The sequence below is a fragment of the Neomonachus schauinslandi genome, chromosome 7, assembly GCF_002201575.2.
Source record: "Neomonachus schauinslandi chromosome 7, ASM220157v2, whole genome shotgun sequence".
NCBI lineage: Eukaryota > Metazoa > Chordata > Mammalia > Carnivora > Phocidae > Neomonachus > Neomonachus schauinslandi.
Genome location: NC_058409.1, coordinates 21,638,714 through 21,659,762, shown reverse-complemented (window position 1 = coordinate 21,659,762; position 21,049 = coordinate 21,638,714). Strand labels below are relative to the sequence as shown.

At 37.2% G+C, this 21,049-nt stretch overlaps 1 protein-coding gene across 1 annotated transcript in view; it reads right to left on the bottom strand.

Annotated features, from left to right (window-relative positions):
• The window catches only part of ADAMTS19 (ADAM metallopeptidase with thrombospondin type 1 motif 19), a 257,812-nt gene that overhangs the window by 34,661 nt on the left and 202,102 nt on the right, over positions 1–21,049 (bottom strand). Inside the window, 3 exon segments of the mRNA XM_021701899.1 lie at positions 1,431–1,566; positions 14,753–14,906; positions 18,929–19,086. Of these exon segments, the coding sequence (XP_021557574.1) occupies positions 1,431–1,566; positions 14,753–14,906; positions 18,929–19,086 (448 nt within the window).

Here is a 21,049-nt window from a genome sequence, read left to right as displayed (position 1 = left end):
TCAGCATTGTAGGGGAAGAAAGGATTTTCCAAATTCTTTAAGCTCTCATTAACATAGCATGAGCTGGATCTGAAGGGCTTCATAACTGAGTTTGGCAGTAAGCCAGAAACAGAGGGCACTCAGGATCAGTGCTACATCAGAGGTGGGGAAGGGGGCGGGGGGCGGAACAGGGAAGCCAGAAGAACTGAGCATTAGCCTGGATGACACTAATTCCCAAAGAGATTAAGACAGAGAGGTTTAAATATAGTTAATTGGCAACTTTGTTTCTCCTCCCTCCATACTTACTGTAGTGGAGGGTCAGGAAGAATATTCTATTAGTTACAGACCACTACAAAGCCACAGATTCTTTGCATATCTGAGATGCAGGACCTGTAAATTCACATAGTGCAGGAGCCAGTGGGAGGGGCGATCAATCTCTGCAGCTCCCTAGGAACTCACAACTAACTACACCCTCATTCATTGAGCCTCAACAGATCTCTGAGTGTCAAGACCCAATAGATGTCCCTGTCCCTGTATTCCAGAGGAATCACTGCAGCCTCACACTTTTTTTTATCATTCTATCTCTGAAAGCTTTTAGGACCTTTGACACCAGGGGTCAGTCCCACTTAAGCCCATTAATTTTTATATGAAAGCACATGGATTTTCAAGGAGCCCTATAATGGGAACTGCTCCAAACAGCCTTGCTGCTAGCTCACTCCCAAATTAGACTCGGGCTCCTCATCTCTGAGGGTTATTAAGGCATAGTCCTCTTTCTGCACCACTTTCAGCTGCTCAGCATCACTGTCTTATTTCCTACTCAAGAGGTTTTTGCCGACTTTGTTGCCTCATCCTCACTGGGGAAGTCACAGGAGACCAAAACAGCTGACTGTTTGGTAACTAGGACCCAGTGCAGGGATCCAGCGAGCAGAGGTCAGGAATCAGGCAGTCAGATTGGGGGAGCTCTGGGAGAGGAAGTGAGGAGGCAGCCTGGGGAACCAGGAGGACCACACTGTCCCTGGCGTCCTGTGAGGGACTGGGTCCCAGCCAGTCCTGCTTTGGTTTATATCATCCTTGGCAAGTTCTAACACATTATTTCAGAGAATTCAAGAACAAATAGCTAAATTCAACTCATAACTAGATTTTTGAAGAAGTGACCAACAGATGACCACATAATTTTAATTACACCTCGTCCGTCCCACTTAGTTGTTTTCACACTGTGGAGAATACAGTGAAAGTTGAGGGAAATCCTAGGCTTGCTGCTTTAATACTCTTTCCATTCAGGCAATGATCTGTCTTTCCTAGACCTTGCCTATTTAAAACCCTACATTTTGGTACATATTCCTTTGCACTGTCTTTAGGAAAAAGTGATCTTGTTGATATTTTGAGTATGTTTTAAGTGTTAGTAATCTAGGGGCCACACGGAGTTTTCACAAGTGGTGGGACTCGGTTACCTTGTTTGGCATGGCTGCTCATGGCACTTGCGGATCTGTGGTTCAGGCTTGCTTAAGTATTTGCACTTCTTGTTGTCCACGATGCTGATGTTTTTGTTCATGATTTTTGTGCAAGACACTGTTGTCTTCCTTTCTCCTGAAAAGAGCAAACAAGCACGTAAAGAAATTACAGGCCTTTATGTAAATGACTTAGGAGGTGTGTATAGGTTTGTAATTTTCAGACTTCAAAAGGAATTTTAAGTTAGATCGATGAAGATATGATTTATCATTTACATAAAAATGCATCTCTAGGCTTAAGGAAGATAAATGGTCACTTTTTTCCTCATTAGAAATTACATGGCAGGGCGTCTGGGTGGCTCAGTCGGTTGAGTGTCTGACTCTTGATTTCAGGGTCATGATCTGGGTCATGGGATCAAGCCCCGAGTCAGGCTCCACGCTCAGCACAGAATCTGCTGGAGATTCTCTCTTCCCTCTCCCTCTGCCCCTCCCTCAGCTGGCACATGTGTGAGTGCTCTCTCTCTCTCAAATAAATAAATCTTTAAACAAAAGAAATTAAATAGCAAGTTTTATATTCCCAAGGGATTGTGGCAGCATAAGGTGCCAAGACATTAATTAAAGATTCGTTAGTTAGTAATGCCATCTTTTAGCATTAAGTGGTGGAAAGCTGTAATTTGTAAACAACCTGTATGTCTTCATGAAAGCACATAAACACACATGCATATTTTATCATTTGGCTGTACACCATCAGTACTATGTAGTAAGTTATGGAAAGCAAGCTTGTTTTCAGTATAACTCAGAACTTTATTCTTACTGTCTCTGATGAAGGTATTCTAGAGCAATGAGGAATTCTTGAAATCCTCATTCCCTGTTTATTGTGATGTTCTCTAAGAAAAGCCATGGGACTCCTGTATTTTTCACCAGATTTCAGAAGAATTGCTTTTCTACTTTCTCTGTTAGGATAAAGTCTGATTACAGGAGGTAAAAATGACCACTTGTATGGTGTATTTATTTTTATCTGGGCCCTATAAGCACACTTACTTGACAAGATTTTCATTATTTCTTCTTGCACCTAAAGAGCCTGCTAGACACGTGTTAATTCTCTCTCTCTACAAAAGTCTAAATATCTATATAAAATTTCATAATCTAATTTAACTGATTGACATTATGAAGTAATTAAATCAACCAACAATTTTAAAGCCAGATGGGTCATAAAGGATTAAGAAAATAATCACAAGTCTTCTGGGTCTCTACTGCAAGGCCATTAGTTAGGGTCCGATGACTGTCATGCAGTGATAATTAGGAAACAGAGCATTCATGCTGGTCATGCCAAATATGCCTGGGCTGGTGGCAGAGAGGTCACTATGTCATTTAATTAACAGAGAGGGAAGGCTGGTGTCAGGAAAGAAGGAAAGAAGGAATGTAGAGAGAGAGCTACTTTGAATAATTTTTGAGTATCTCTGACCTGAATGGGGGATGGGGAGAGGCAACAGGGTGGCCCAAGAGAAGGCAGAACAGGTATAGGTTTAGGATCTTTCCTTCCTTTCCCTCTCAACAACACTGAGCACAGTCCCAGGACAATTTTTAGTCTACAAAAAAATGACTACCTCTCTCACCTCTCTCTCTCCCCTGCCGTGTGTGTGTGTGTGTGTGTAGTAACTAACAATTATATCTATGATTATTGCATATCATTTATTGAAATCATTTAGTTTTATCTTCAGTTTCATGTCCCAGTACAGGCAGCACAATGTTGGCCAATTATGCCTTATCTGGAGAATTCCAGGTCTGGTGCAATGCAACTTATTCTATGGGAGCTCAATGCAGACAACAGAGTGCCAGGCAGGTAAAAGGTCTTTTCCCAGCTTGGAAAATAAAATGTGGGCTGAGCTGCAGGACTTTATGGCCAGTTGCAACGTGAATGAACATCTCCGCTCAGAAGTCCGCTAAGCCTGCCCTGTGCACCTCACACGGTCAGGCGAGCTGATGGGATCTGGTAGAGAAGAGACAACGTTTGACGCCTGGGGTAAATGCTTTGGGGCTGCCCAGGCTATTCTCTGGTAGGTAAAGAAGGGGGGGAGTGTGGCATTAGATTTACTCATAACAAGTGTTCAATACCTACCAACTTCAATTTTCAAATAAACTGCAAAAAAAGCAGAAGAGGCTTATGTTCATTCTTTCACAGAGAAAACTGGCCTCACAAGGTAGTTACCTAAGTGTAAAAAAGTTGGGACAAGGGGGTTGTAGTTAACTTCCTCCTAGTTTCCTATGCTCCAGGTGCTCCTTTATGACCTGATGCTCATACTAAATAGGTATCGTGCAGATTCCGTACAATGCTAACATATGTGAGTACAACTTCTACATTACAATGATGCCTACTTTAAAGCAGGATTAACATGCAGGTTACTCTCATTAAATCTAAATGTTAGCTTTAAAATCTAATTTAAAGCCTTCAAATTCATAAGACACTCTTTTGCATTATAGATGGAGTTGCCTAAAGTAATTTAAATAGTGGCTTTCTGCCAAGTACAATACGAAAAAAAATGACTAATAGACATTATCCAGAGGACTTTTGCTGATCATATATGTAGTTATGAGGTAAATAACTCAGGGCTAATTATACGGCATTTTTTTTTCTTTCTTCAGAAAATACATAATTTTAGTTATACTCCCCTAGAGCTAACATATTAAGCTCTTGAAAAATATCCTTTAAGTATTGATAGATCAAGAGGTAGAGATACCTGTGTCATTTCAGGGATCACCTTGGTGTTCTAAGAAAGTAGAGAGGCGGGCGCCTGGGTGGCTCAGTCGTTAAGCGTCTGCCTTCGGCTCAGGTCATGATCCCGGGGTCCCGGGATCGAGTCCCGCATCGGGCTCCCTGCTCGGCGGGAAGCCTGCTTCTCCCTCTCCCACTCCCCCTGCTTGTGTTCCTGCTCTCGCTATCTCTCTCTCTGTCAAATAAATAAAATCTAAAAAAAAAAAAAAAAAAAGAAAGTAGAGAGGCATGGGATTGTGAATTGGGACTTCTCCATCCACAGTGTAGCAAGGAAGCTCACATCGTACATGTTTTGGCAGATAGGATAAGCTTGGCCCTACTTTTTAAAAATTTCATTGAACAAAAACAACAGAATTGGGGGGGAAGAAATCTATTGCTCAGCTCCAGGCACACCATGCCTATGAAAATACAACTAGATCTTAAAGCCATATGGAAATGTTATTGTTTGACTTTTTTCTTTTATATATTTTTATGTTCCAGCCAACACAGGAAATTTCCATTCTAGCATCTAATAGCAGTATTAACAATGCATCCAATACTGTGGAACCTAGGGACGGGCAGAAAGTGATGAAGTAACTGGCTTCCTGCCTGAACCACGAGTAGCTGCAAGCTGTTGACAGTGGATTACTTGCTTTACGGCAATTAACTTCACCTCTGGCTCATTCCCATTAAATCAGCATTGGGGAAATCAGTTTCGATGTTCTGAATACAACTAGGTATATAAGAACATAACCATTATGCAATTGGTCTCATTACCGAGTGTGGGCAAAATCTGAAAACGAACGGTGATTTTTATGTATTGACTCTTTCTTTGTTCTCTGAAGATACTTAACAAAGACTAGATATTAGATCGGGTACCTTCTTTTCCACTCTCAGATATAAGCTGATATTTTTTTCTAGGCTCTGTGTTTAACCCCATGAAATGGATATTTTTAATAAAAGGATGTTCTATCCATGTAGATCACATTTCTAGAACTGGCATCATAAATATGGAAACCTGTTCTTGGGAGTGTGTTCAGTGTTTCAATATACATTATTGAAATTCTCTCTATCTTACTGGATGCTCCAAACTTTTAAAAACTTGTGAACCTCTATAAGACTGAGACTACATATGTTCATTCGTCTTTATAATTTTCTCTCAAATTATTTATTTATTTGTTATCGAACTAACAATGGCCAGCAAGTAAGTGAACCAAAAATAAGTGTATTTTACTGAGGACGAAGGGTTTTTCCCTGAGCACTTCTTAGAAATACGTAAGGGTTTTTTTTTTTTTAGCATACATTTATTTATTTTTTTATTATGTTATGTTAGTCGCCATTCAATACATCATTAGTTTTTGATGTAGTGACCCACGATTCATTGTTTTTTAAATTGAACAACATCCAAAATTGTGCATGCCATTTAATTTTTAGCCATTTTTTGACATTTTTATAAAAATTTTCCCTCAGGGCTTGGGCTTAATATTAAAATGACTATTTCATCTTTTTTAAATGAAAATATTTTTATTTTGTATTGTTTACAACACCCAATATATAATCCAACCTAACCTTATCATTCCCATGCACATAAATAGTTTAATGGGACCCCATAACTTTCAAGACAAATTTAACTCGAGTGCTAGCGTAACACTCGGGAATCTTCATGCACTAGCTTCTCTCTATAAAAAAGCAGAAAATGGTCAAAGTATCTCCCACTCCTTGATCCTCATATTTTGCACCCTAGAAATAAACATTCTCACAAACCTAAGTGCCTTTGCACCTATGCATATCCCTGGAATGATTTCTACATCTTCCCATATCACTCTGTACAGTGATTTTATTAGCTGATGCCTACTAAATGAACCGTGAATCCTCTAAAAGCAGAAAGCACTTATCATTGGACTACTGAGCAACAGTGAGTGTGTATTTGGTATTGGTAAAGAAATCGATGAGTGAACTACAAGAATGTAAGTCAAGGCCAAAGTGCTTTTTGTACTAAGAATTTCATCTTAAGACTATTTCCTAAAATGGTGAAATGTCATTTGCAAACCAAATGACTAGTTATGGGAGATAGTTATCTAAGGCAATTTTAACTAATGAATTTTGTAGGTATTAAAATATGAGTTTATAAAGAGTTCACATTAATATAAAAATGTTCATATTAAAGAAAGTAGAATTTAAAACTGTATTAAATATTACTGAAATGAAATAATGCAGAGAAAAAATATATTTTGGTGCATTTTCTTCAGGTAATAACATTTATTATGGTGCAGGCAATGTGTCTTTAAAATGGAAAAATGGAAACAAACTGCGCTGGCAAAAAGATAGGGGTATTCTACTCGGAGCCTTAGAATCTGTTCATGCACAAAGAAAGCCATGTCTAAAGGATATCAGAGTGAGAGTCTTCAGCTGGTTGGGTTTGGACTAAAGTGAAGAACGTGGAATATTGTCTTATTTTTTTTCCCCTTCAAATTGTATCTATTTAGATTTCCTAAAAACATGTCTATTCATTTATTTCAAAAGGGATTATTGAATTTGGGGGGGCTCTTACTCTAGGTTTTATATCACTAATCCATCCACCAGCTCAAAATAAATTCTAGAGTAACGCAGTTACTGTATGCAGTATGAGGAACGCTAATTCAACGCACAACCCTCAGATACTATGAAATGATAGATCTCGAATGCCTCTCAAAACCAAGATCACTTAAAACAGGTCTTTTATGTAAAAAAGAACTTTATCCGGTGAACCATACTTTTGAGGTGCCAAAATAAACTTAAAACATCCCTTCAAAGAGTTTTTAGATGCTTCAGAACACCAGTGCAAAGTAAACATTTATTTCCCAAATACATTTTAAGCTGTTTGAAAGTAAAAGGACTAATTTCAATGGCCAATGCTAAAATATGAAATGATATATATCCTTTCAAACAGTTCTAAAACTATCATTAGAATTTGAAAAGATGGTGCCAAAAAGCATACAGATGTTATACTGTTGGAAAAATTTTCCTGAGATCATCAACATCCATTTGATACTTAAAAATATTCCTTCTAAAAGGCTTTTCATATCTTGTAATAACTGATATTAATAAAAATAATTAAAATGCACAGTGAATTAACCTTAAGTCAGGTTTTCATTCTGAAACAGTTTGAGATTCTAATGTAAAAGATCATTACAATAAAAATTTAGCTACACGACAGTAGGTATCTTTAAAAAATTTCTTTTCCCACTTATTGCTGGCAATCTAATGCCTTACAACAGAATCCAAAAAAATAACATGTCAAACATTGAAATTTTATATTGCTCTGTGTTATTTTATTTGCTCTTGCTTAATACAGTCCTGTGAAGTAAAATAGTTCTATTATTTCTCTTTGCCATTGAAGATAAATTTTGCATGAATCTGTTTCCAATGTTCTGTGCTTTGAACTGACTGTCCTTCAATTCATGAATATGCTGAAAGATTACAGAGCTCTTTCAGGCTATAAAATGGACAATATGAAGTTAGATATGATGCGATTCTTAAAATCCTGTCCATCCGCTTAATTTATGAACTACAAAGGAAAATAATATCCAAAAGTCCAGAAATGTGTTGACACTGAAAGGAGTATGTACCCAATTAACATAGTCAGAGATAATTGAAAGCTGTTCACTAAACACAATGAAACAGATTTGAGATTAGGATTTTGATGGACTCCTGTCTCACATTTAGGTCTTTCAACCATTTTGAGTCTATTTGGTTGAAATAGAAGGTCTATTCAAGTGCAAATCATATAAAGGTTGTGTCTAATTAGGACTATTTTATGAAATAACCCATTTGAAATAAAAAATAGGGACATAACTACCACTATCACCACTGCTATTTAACATAGTATTAGAAGTCCTAGCCACAGCAATCAGACAACAAAAAGAAATCAAAGGCACCCGAATTGGCAAAGAAGAAGTCAAATCTCACTGTTTGCAGATGATATGATACTTTATGGGGAAAACCCAAAAGACTCCACCCCAAAACTGCTAGAACTCATACAGGAATTCAGTCAAGCGGCAGGATATAAAATCAATGCACAGAAATCAGTGGCATTCCTATACGCCAACAACAAGACAGAAGGAAGAGAAATTAAGGAGTCGATCCCATTTACAATTGCACCCAAAACCATAAGATACCTAGGAATAAATCTAACCAAAGAGGCAAAGGATCTGTACTCAGAAAACTATAAAATACTCCTGAAAGAAATTGAGGAAGACACAAAGAAATGGAAAAACGTTCCATGCTCATGGATTGGAAGAACAAATATTGTGATGATGTCAATGCTACCTAGAGCAATCTACATTTTAATGCAATCCTTATCAAAATACCATCCACTTTTTTCAAAGAAATGGAACAAATAATCCTAAAATTTGTATGGAACCAGAAAAGACTCCGAATAGCCAGAGGAATGTTGAAAAAGAAAAGCAAAGCTGGCGGCATCACCATTCCGGACTTCAAGCTCTATTACAAAGCTGTCATCATCAAGACAGAATGGTACTGGCACAAAAACAGACACATCGATCAATGGAACAGAATAGAGAGCCCAGAAATGGACCCTCAACTCTATGGTCAACTAATCTTTGACAAAGCAGGAAAGAATGTCCAATGGAAAAAAGACAGTCTCTTCAACAAATGGTGTTGGGAAAACTGGACAGCCAAATGCCGAAGAATGAAACTGAACCATTTCCTTACACCACACACAAAAATAGACTCAAAATGGTTGAAAGACCTCAATGTGAGACAGGAGTCCATCAAAATCCTAAAGGAGAACACAGGCAGCAACCTCTTCGACCTCAGCTGCAGCACCTTCTTCCTAGAAACATCACCAAAGGCAAGGGAAGCAAGGGCAAAAATGAACTATTGGGACTTCATCAAGATAAAAAGCTTTTGCAAAGCAAAGGAAACAGTCAACAAAACCAAAAGACAACCGAAAGAATGGGAGAAGATATTTGCAAATGACATCAGATAAAGGGTTAGTATCTAAAATCTATAAAGAACTTCTCAAACTCAACACCCAGAGAACAAATAATCCAATCAAGAAATGGGCAGAAGACATGAACAGACATTTTTCCAAAGAAGACATCCAAATGGCCAACAGACACATGAAGTGCTCAACATCGCTCGGCATCAGGGAAATCCAAATCCAAACCTCAATGAGATACCACCTCACACCAGTCAAAATGGCTAAAATTAACAAGTCAGGAAACGACAGATGTTGGCAAGGATGTGGAGAAAGGGGCACCCTCCTACACTGTTGGTGGGAATGCAAGCTGGTGCAGCCATTCTGGAAAACAGTATGGAGGTTCCTCAAAAAGTTGAAAATAGAGCTACCATACGACCCAGCAATTGCACTACTGGGTATTTACCCCAAAGACACAAATGTAGGGATCCGAAGGGGTATGTGTACCCCAATGTTTATAGCAGCAATGTCCACAATAGCCAAACTATGGAAAGAGCCAAGATGTCCATCGACAGATGAATGGATAAAGAAGATGTGGTATATATATATATGATGGAATATTATGCAGCCATCAAAAAAAGCCCCCACGAAATCTTGCCATTTGCAACGATGTGAATGGAACTAGAGGGTATTATGCTAAGCAAAATAAGTCAATCAGAGAAAGACATGTATCATATGATTTCACTGATATGAGGAATTCTTAATCTCAGGAAACAAACTGAGGGTTGCTGGAGTGGTGGGGGGTGGGAGGGATGGGGTGGCTGGGTGGTAGACATTGGAGAGGGTATGTGCTATGGCGAGCGCTGTGAATTGTGTAAGACTGCTGAATCACAGACCTGTACCTCTGAAACAAACAATACATTATACGTTAAAAAAAAATAAAAAAGAAGAAGATAGTAGGAAGGGAAAAATGAAGGGGGGGGAAATCGGAGGGGGAGATGAACCATGAGAGACCATGGACTCTGAGAAACAAACTGAGGGTTTCACAGGGGAGGGGGGCGGGGGGATGGGTTAGCCTCGTGATGGGTATTAAAGAGGGCACGTACTGAATGGAGCACTGGGTGTTATGTGCAAACAATGAATCATGGAACACTACATCAAAAACTAATGATGTAATGTATGGTGATTAACACAACATAATAAAATTAAATAAAAAAAATAGGGGCATATCTAAATTCTTATTGAACAGATTAAATAAAACATCTCTCTGAATCCAAACAAAACTTATACGATCTCTAAGGGACATGCTCTATTTTGTGAAAAGAAATGACATTTAGCCTTCTGAGCTGCTCTTGAAGAAAGTATGAGACCTGAGGAGGAGAGAAGATTTGAATTTAGGAGTCCTGGATTCTAATCTGACCTCTACCCCCACTGGGCATGTGGCCTTGAAAAGTCACTTAATCTCTATGCATTTAAATTTTCTCATGTTAATAATTAAGAAGTTATGCTTAAGAATATCTAAAAGCCATTCTGAATCTGGAACTTAAGGAATTTACAGCAACCTCTATTCCTTAAGTTTTGGCAACTGGCAAAACATATTCTACGTTGTAATTAATGTGATTTTGGGGAAAAAATGTTAACCCCCCCCAAATTTGTTTGTTCAAAGTGAACATTGATAAACCCTGTCTGTTTACTTCTGACGTAGCTCCAATTAGATAGCAACTACAGAAGCAAGAAAAAAATGAGGAAAACAAAATTTACTGGGCAAACATTTTCCTGTCTGGACTTTCAAATACAAATGGATTTTAATAACTGCCTTTTGGTGCTATAAGAACTCAACCTTTTTATCACTCCATTCCCCCACAGCCCACCATTGGATGGGGGCTGGTCTTTCTTGTCTGAGTTATATTAAAGAGAAAAGTCTAACCATATAAATTTTCATTTCAAATGTGTTTGTTTCTATTTGTGTTTTTGTTTTTTATTTGGATAAAGGATGTGAAGCATAATCCCCTAAGTGAAATGGCCCCTGGCATCACTAAAGAATGGGACTTTGGGTGTGTTATGGGAACATTAGCAGGAGGGGACGGGAAGGCAGAGGATCCCACGTCGCTTGGCAATAATGGGGGCCCAGGAGAAACATGGCCTTTGAAAATGTCACTGTGGCAAGGATGACTGATAACATTTTTTTTTAAACTTGACATCCTTCTGCTGTAATCACTCTATATCCTCAGGAGCTAAGTGTGTCCTATATAATCTCATTCCCTCAATTTTCTTTTGAACCCACTCCATTTAGTCTTTTGAGCCAAAAACTTCATTAAAATTATTTTTGACAAGGTCATAATTGACCTCTATGTCTCAAATATAAAATATAATAAATATATTTAGATATAATAAATACATTTTAAAATACAGTACGTATATTTAAATGCAATAAGCACATTTTAAAATATAATAAATATATTTAAATGTAATAGCCAATTTTCAGTCCACATTATTTTTTACTTTATAGCTTTGGATAGAGTTGATCATTCCCTCCTTCTTATAATACTTCCTCACTTGATTAACAGGAAAGCATTCTCTCCTGTCTGCTTCTTCTCCTGTGTTGGTGACCACTCATTTTAATCTGCTTTGCTGGTTCCTTCTCTCTCCGAATTCTAAATGGTAGAGTGTCCCAAGGCTCAATCCTTTAGTAGCTTCTCTCTCTTGTCACTCACTCCTTAAGTGACTTGATTTAGTCTCAGCATTTGAAAATATCATCCATACATTTTTTTTTTTTAAGATTTTATGTATTTATTCAACAGAGAGAGCGAGAGAGTACAAGCAGGGGGAGCAATAGAGGGAGACAGAGAAGCAGGCTCCCCACGGAGCGGAGAGCCTGACATGGGGCTCGATCCCAGAACCCTGAGATTATGACCTGAGTCGAAGGCAGATGCTTAACCATCTGAGTCACCCAGGCGTCCCATCCATATATTTTCTATCTCTACTCTGATCTTCTCTCCTGAATACCTGACTTATAGATCATACTTGATCACACTTAGGTGTCCAATAGGGATCTCAAACTTCTGTTGGAAATCAAACTCTTTCCTAATCCTGTTGTTGCACAGGCTTTCCTAGGTAAGGTAATGGTGACTTCATCCTGCCAGTTGCTTGGCCAAAACCATCACAGTCAATCCCTGACATCTTTCTTTCTCTCACACTCCACATCTAGTCTTTCAACATATTCTATTAGTTCTACTTTCAAAAATACACAGAACCTGACCACTGCCCCCTACGTCCTCTGCTACCATTGTGGTCAAACTACTTTCATCTCTTTCTTGGACTGCTGTAGTAACTTTCTAACTGATATCTTTACTTCTACTCTTTTCTTTTATTCCACCTACTCTCAACTCAGAAACAGAAATAACTTTTAAAAACATAAAACCAGAACAAGTCACTCCTTTATTCAAATTCTCCAGGGGCATCTCACATCACTCAATAAAGGAAGGCCATCCTGAGCTCGCCAGGTCTACTCCTGCCTCCAAGCCTTTGCCTGGAACTCATTCCCACCAGATACCCTCATAGGTGGTGCCCATTCACACTCACTGCAGATTTTTATTTATTTTTAATTTTATTTATTTATTTTTTTAAGATTTTATTTATTTATTTATTTGACAGAGCCACAGTGAGAGAGGGAACACAAGCAGGGACAGGGACAGTGGGAGAGCGAGAAGCAGGCTCTCTGCTGAGCAGGGTGCCCGATGCGGGGCTCGATCCCAGGACCCTGGGATCATGACCTGAGCCGAAGGCAGACGCTTAACGACTGAGCCACTCAGGCACCCCCCACTGCAAATTTTTAAATCAGTGTCATCTCCTAATTGAGACCTTTTGGACCACTGTATTCTGCACCTACCCCTTCCCAACTCCCAACCCATATTTATTTCTCAATCTTGCTTAATTTTTATCCAGAGTATTCACCACAATTTGATACTATGTTACTTACTTATATTGTATATTTTCTGTTTCCTCTTCCCCCAAACACTCTCCCCCACATGTTAGTCTAATGTGTACCTTTGCCCACTCTTGCTACAGTACACTTAGGCTATGTGTATCAACAGTTTCTTGCCTAGAGAACAAAACTGATATTCCACTTCTCTTGCACAAGCTAGTTTATATTATACACATAATATATATATAATATAGATATATACACATATTGTATATATACATTATCTATATTATATACATATGTGTATATATACGTTATCTATATAATGTGTATATATTATATATAATGTGTATAATATAAATGAGTTTGTTTTTATTATATATACATATGTTATATATGTCATAAACTAGTTTATTTGTTATATATATTATATATACTAGTTTATATATTATTTATATTACATATTGTTATATTATGTATTACATATATATTACATATATATAATGTATATATATTATGTATATATTATATTATGATAATATATGCACAATATATGATATATGTATATATCATATATAATTATATTATATATAGTCATATTATATATTGTTTATATTATATATTATATATACTGTTTTGTTTATATTATTTATATATTATATTGCACAATATATATATAATATACTTATGCTATATATAATATGTATTATATATAATACAATATACATATATATATGTTATATATGTTATAAACTAGTTTGTTTATATTATATATACATACGTTATATATACACATATATTTTATATATATAATATTTTTATAAAATTTAATATAATGCTTCCTTTCAGCCTTAGGAGGAAGCTATTACTAAAGAACTATAGAAAATTTGTTATTAAGTGCAGAACACAAATGGAATCTACACTGCTGACATATGGGATACAAAGGGAAGCTGGGAGCCTCATGACCTGAGATCTTGCCTTGGCCTCACTGGTTCTGAGAGTCACTGACCATCTGTTTAATCTCTGGTCCTCAAGGGTCTCATTAGTAAGATTAAGTGATTTGCTAATCTCACATTTTATGCTGAAGCAATTTGGTTTTTTTGCCTGCTAACTTCTAATATGAAAAAATAATTTAAAACTGTTGAGTGAAATTTCAGGATACATCTCTATTATAGAACATAGTGACAGACACTTTTGAAGAATCAAAATAAAGGAATAGGGAAAATTAAATGATTTTCTTCAGGTGCTCTGTCTATTCAAACTAAGTATGTGGATGGCACAGAAGCAAGCTCGATGTTACTCTTTCATAGCACCTTTATATTTATTGCAGGTCTGCAATTCTTGTGGGTAGATGTACTCTGGAATTTAGAACTTTGTAAATTTTATAAAAATAAAAAAGTAAACATAGAAAGTAAATAGAAAAGCACATATATATGGCAGAACAACTTGTGTGGTGTCTAGGGCAGTCCCTGTAGGCAAATGCATTAATATTTATGCAAAGCAATGCAAAGACTAACTGTAAATGGCCTTTCTTCAGTTCACGTCAGATTTTGCCACACAAGAGTTCAGGCATTTAGACATTACACGTGTCACAAAAATCTTTCAGTTTCCAATCCTTTATGGAGTTTGGAATTTCAGATAAGGGCTTGCAAATGTGCCTTAATTATCAATGATAAATCAGAAAGCAACTGCTGTTTTGATAAGATAAATACTGGAAAATCCCTCACCTCCTCCACACGTGGCATCACAATCTTCCCAGCCTGTGTGCGTCCACATGAAAAGGGGTTCAGGCGCTTTTGAGCTCTGATTCTCTGGAAGAGGGTCTGATGGGATAGTATATTCATAGTGAAGGCCGTAATTCTGGTCCTGAAATAGCAGCACCTATAAAATATGAAAGTGATCAAGGCAGCAATAGGGTAAAGGAGAGCACAGACAATGTGAAGTATAATACTAAGGATAACTGATACCTTAAAATGCTTATTGCATGGTGTGCACGCTCCTTTTATATGTAGAATTGTGACATGATTACTGAAATCTTCAAAGTGACATACTTCTGCAAAGTTTGGAGTTACACACTTACCCCTGAGCTAAAGACATCATGACAAACAGCCCACCTGAATGAGGTCAGAGACATCGGGTCATTTTTTTTCAAGTCGATGAATGGACCAGGCAGTTTCCCAAAGTATGATATATGTAGATGATGACTTTAGTAGAGGGGATGGGGTTATCTGTCCTATCTAACATCAAGATATAACCCACAATCTATTATCAAATGTAGCCTTTCCACTCATATAAAACAGAAAGATGGATAATAAGTCCCTGTGTCAGTGGAGGAAGAGGATACAAGACCACGAGAATCACTTCACTCCATAAGGGTAGAGAATGTCTAACTGACCAGAGGACCATAATACCTTTCCATGTTGCTTACTGTTAACTTTCAGTTTTGGCAAGATTATTAATTTTCCATTTGTAGGAAAGATCATTTCGTTTGAAAAGAAATTTATATTCAACTGAACTTTTAAAATAAATATTAACTTAATAATGGTACAGTTACGTACACATATATAAACAGTGCAATAAACCATGAGAAATATCTGAGAATGACTGAACTCTGGGCCACATACTGGACTAACCCATAGCGGAGACCATGTCTGTTTTGCTCTCCCCTGGTACTCACTGCCAAGCTTAGGAGTGCATCATCATGGGCAATCTGATTTATTTTATTTTATTTTATTTTTAAATTTTTATTTGTTTATTTGAGAGAGCGAGCGAGCACGAGAAGGGGGAGGGGTAGAGGGAGAAGCAGACTCCCTGCTGAGCAGGGAGCCTGATGAGGAACTGGATCCTGGGACTCCAGGATCATGGCCTGAGCTGAAGGCAGTCTCTTAACCGACTGAGCCACCCAGGCTCCCGGCAATCAGATCTATTTTAAATGAAAGAAAAAAATGCCTGAAGTATGCTCATTTTAAATGAAAGAATGAATGAGAATATATGTTCCTTTATAAATACATTTGCACAAAATATGTCAAACAACCCCATGGATTATATCACTTCTATGAATCTGAGGATTTACGAAAGCAATCTATATAATACAATATCATGCATAAAAATGTATCTAAAATTTAAATTATGTTAAATTGTTCAAGAACTTTGTTTGATATTAAACCTCTATCAAGGTAATTGTAATGACAGGTAATTCAGAGTTAATGCTCAGTGTGAAAAACTGGACACGAGCACAGGGTTAATTTTCTTTGCTTCTTCATCTTAATACTCTGCTCAATATATCAACAGAAATGCTAAGGTATATTTTAATACGTGGATTTGGGAACTAACATAATGGAATTGTAAATCAGCTCTATCAACAATAAATATAATAGTTTTCAAATTCACATATACATAACATACCGGGGTACTCATTCTAAGTACATCACAGTGCTTACTTTGGCCTTAAATATCTCATTTGATGTCGCCAGTTATAAGGGACCTCCAGCTAAATACATTAAAAAAGAGAGAGACAGAGATTGACTTATCTTGTTTATGGACATAACCAGACTATTACATAGTTCTTAAATTGATAAAAAGGACATAAATTATAGCTCTTTGCCAACTTCTTTAACTTAATAAAAACATGTCTATTTTTCCTTAAAAAACTACCTTTTCATTGATAGAACCTTAGATTGTCCTTGAATCTCTAATGCCACTTAAAATAAAGACATTGGCTACAAAATCATTAGCTCTTTCTTAAACCATTCGGATTTGGCAGTAGAGTTTTGCAAGAAGGAAAGTGTGACCGTGTTACAGTGGAGGGGGCACACAGGGAAGCATGGCAGCAAAAGGTCTTGCCTTTCAAAATCCAGTACTGGCTTTCAATCTGTAATAGTCATTAAGGAAAAATACCTTAGAAGTGCAGTTTCCCTTGGATTACTGAATAAATCCAGGTCACATAGATGCCTTCTTTTAGACATAGTTCACTGATTTTAATTATGCTTCATGCTTCCAGGAAAAACCTTGGTAATTACCAGTCAGATTAAGGATTCTGCAGCAAGGAGACTCCCCCGCCCAACACTGAGGTCTCATATACTGTTTAAAGATTTTGAATTGGAGGCTCAATAAAGAGCTCCGGTCTTGTTCCATAAAAAAAATGTAGGTTACATTCATCTAAGGCAGGTCACCTGATGGCTTTCTCTGCAAACCCATCCTTAAAAAATATGTTTGTTGTTGATAATGTTGTTATTATAAGTGACCCAATCATGGAAAGAGCCAGATATTGGTCATACAATGTTTGTTTAGTCATTTTTTTTTCTCTCTCCAGATGGCCCAAGGCACAGAGTAGAGCTTCTAATTCAAATTAAATAATAGGATCCAAAGGATCTGGAAGGAGATGAAGAACACAGTTATTGAAAGTATGTGTATACTTGGGATCCCACGTTGTCTGGTGTAAAGAGCTTAGAGCTGAGCCTTCCGTCAGAGAGGCAGCATCAAAGATTGATTAATACCTGGTTTATTCACAGCTAAATAACTTACTGGGAGACACTGTGCACATTACTTAACTTTTTCATATTTAGTTTTTTTTTTTTATCTGTACATTGGCGTAATAATGATACATATCACACAGGGTTTCTGTGAGGACTGAATGCTGTAATGAGCAAAGTACTTTTGAACAGTATCTGACTCAGTGCGCAGTGAATGGGATGTATTATCATTATTATGATGATTTGGAGCAGAAGGTTCCCATGCATCTATCTCACCTTGCTCCCTTCATTCCTGTGGGTCAGGCCCACGATTGCAGTTCTATAAAAAACTGTGACCTGAAATGTGGTCCCTGGACCAGCAGTAGTGACATCAGCTGGGAGCTGGTTAGAAATGCAGATCTCAGGTCCCTCCCAGACCAAATGCATCAGAATGTACATTTTAACAAGAACCACAGGTGATCTGTAGGCACATTAAAGCAGGAAAAGCAAACGGGCTGATAAGTGATTTGAACTCTGGCTACTAGACCAGCGACACAGATGTCTCCAATTGAAGACAAATTCAGCTTGAATCGTGCGGCGATATTAAATAATGTGGCACACCACACTGCAAATAAACAGTCAGATGATCGTGTTTTAGAGTTGTTTTTATGTGTGGACTTAAGGAGGTGTTGAAGTGTCTGAATTCCAGACTCTGCCACTAGGATGGAGAACATGCCAGCTATGCAGTCAGTCCTCAGGCTCCTGAGACATTACCACTGACTGCAAAGTTCAAGGTCAAAAGGAGCATGTGAACCAGCCACCAGCTTGGATGCAGAGCCCCACTGTTCGGCTTCCTTCACTCCATTCTCTGTCCTGCCTCAGACGCAGTCATCTACTACATAGTAAAGAAAGGTATCATCCCAAAGATTCAAACTTTCATAATTCTTAACAGGAATCAATTCATCCAGTAAAAACACAGAAGAGGGTAATTGGAAGCATTGTTAGATACATTTACCAAAGCTTTTCCCACGCAAGTTATCATTTTATCAAAGGCATTTTATGCAGATTCAGAAAATGCCCATTCCATGGATGCTACGAGTTGCCATATTATAACACTATCTTTACAGACACCGACTCCTGTTAGTAATTCACTAAGCCGCTGCTGGTAAAACTGCTCTTTTAGAAAAAACAGGCTCCTTATTGCCTGACAATTCACTTCTACTTTGAGTCTGTGAATTCCCTAAAATGTCTTGCTCTTCTCGCAATAATTTTTGGTTTTGACATCATGATTTAAAACACATTAAAATGAAAACCTAAACCCCCCCCCCTTAAATAATTTTGAATGTCTACCTGACAATTCAAACTTGGAAAAAAGATTAGAGAAGGTACAGTGGGAATGGCCTTTGATATAGGAAGTTGATTATGCAATGTTATCAGTTGGTCCCCTCATACCAGGAGGTGTAAAGGTGATGTAGTAGGACCTTTAGCGGAGATCTTCTCCCAGAGGCCTCGTCTTACATAATGGACAGTAGTGCCTGCTAAGTTGAAAGCTCCCGAGTGTTCGATCTTCCAGTCACTATTAATAGACTGTTTTCCAGTGTCTCGTAGAGCTATAAAAAGGTTCAAAAATATTACAATTGAACAAGTCAGCATCATTAATCAATATCCACTTCACATGATTTTGTTAAAAGCAGTTCATTCATTTCTAAACTAATGGGTTAAAACTCCCCGGTGTAAGACACAAGGCATCTCCTCTTTAGGGAAGTACATAGTCAGAGCACATGCCATAAGCTCGCCTTCCCTCCTCACGCTGACTACAGCTACGCAGGCACATTTATCTTTGCCTCTTCCAACCTCCTCTGGACATTTGACATCTGTAACCCGTATTTTGGCCCATAATTATTTATTCTTTAACAGACTGTTATCTTAAGACTATGTGTGTCCAGGGACACCTGGCTGGCTCAGTCAGTCGGTAGAGCACGTGACTCCTGATCTTGGGGTTGTGAGTTTGAGCTCCACTTTGGGTGTGGAGATTACCTAGAACTAAAAACTTAAAAAAAAAAAAAAAAAGACTCTCTGTATCTGTGTTGTCTATGCAGTAATCCCGTGAAGAATGTGAGGGCTGACGCTACATTTTTTACATGCCCTGTGTGTCCCATGCCACCCAAAAAAGTGATTAAGGAAAGGTCATTAAAAAGCATGTTAACAAACAGATCAGGATGACAAGGTTATATTCATTACAAAACAATTCAAACATATGTGTTGGTTTTATAAACAGAACTCAGGACTCTTGAACATCACGTTTGTGATTTGCTGTGTACAAGAATGGAAGATGAATGCTAATTCTTACCTATAAACAGCCATCATTTATACAGGATTTTACAGAATAACTTTGTTTACCTACATTAATTTTTTCTTTCTTTTTTCTTTGATCTGATCTCTGCTACTATTTAAATAAGATTCATGACAAGGAACTGAAATGTCATAGTTACCATTTTAAACTAAGGATTCCTTCTTATTTTGTTTCAAATGATTTATTTGTTTAAACTTCCAGGCTCTTGCATATAATTGAATTCTCATCCTAAGAGACATCTACATGAAGATTAATTGAAGGTTTTTATGTCATAATTCTATGAAAATGTTTTGAAAACTTAAGCCAATAAATCTTCCTAAATATCATTCAAACTAATCTCCATTTATTGAATATTTGGTTTCCCAGTTTTTATATTATAAATAATGTAAATAAGTATACAGATAAATACACTATATACTAAATATATGTGTATCTGATTATTTCCCTTGGAGAGAATCCCAGATTTGGAATTACAGAGCCAAATAATGGAACATTTAAAGATTGAAAAACAATTTCAAGTTGATTTTCACAAAGGTTGCACCAATGTAGGCTTCCATAACAGTCACTGAGAGTACCATTTTTGAATACCTTCTCTGAAGCAACTTTTTCATGTAAAATATTTCATCATGACTGAATAATTACTTATTAACCAATAAAGTACAAAGTAGGATATACTCAAAGTTGTGGGACCTCCCAAAATTAACAATTATAAATATGTTCTCCAGCTTTATGGAATTTATAATCTAACTGGAATTCGCTGGAACTCGTGTAGGAAGAATGAAGAAAAACTTGTCTGAAGGACATCATTTCCCGAGGCTATAAGCCAGGGGAAAAAAGAAGTAGAGAGAGAACATTCAGGACTGAGGGAGCTACAAATGGGAAGGTCTTAAAGGTCCCACAGAGGGATTTTTCTGGGGCTGATATTCCCATTGTTATAAGTGACATATCAATAAAATTACTGAAATTTTACCTTATCAATCTTAATTTCTCCCAAATAAGATCTTTGCCATATACTGCATATAAAGTATAATGTTTTAGATAAGATATTAAGCATACATATTTTCAGATTTATGAAAAATATATAAGTATTCATTTTTAACTTGAATTTTAAACTTGAAGAGGTAATATGTTGACAGAAAACTTAACACTTTGCAAACAGCTATTACCATCTATAAATGGATATACTTCAGAAAATGCTAAACTGATTAAAAAAGTGATTT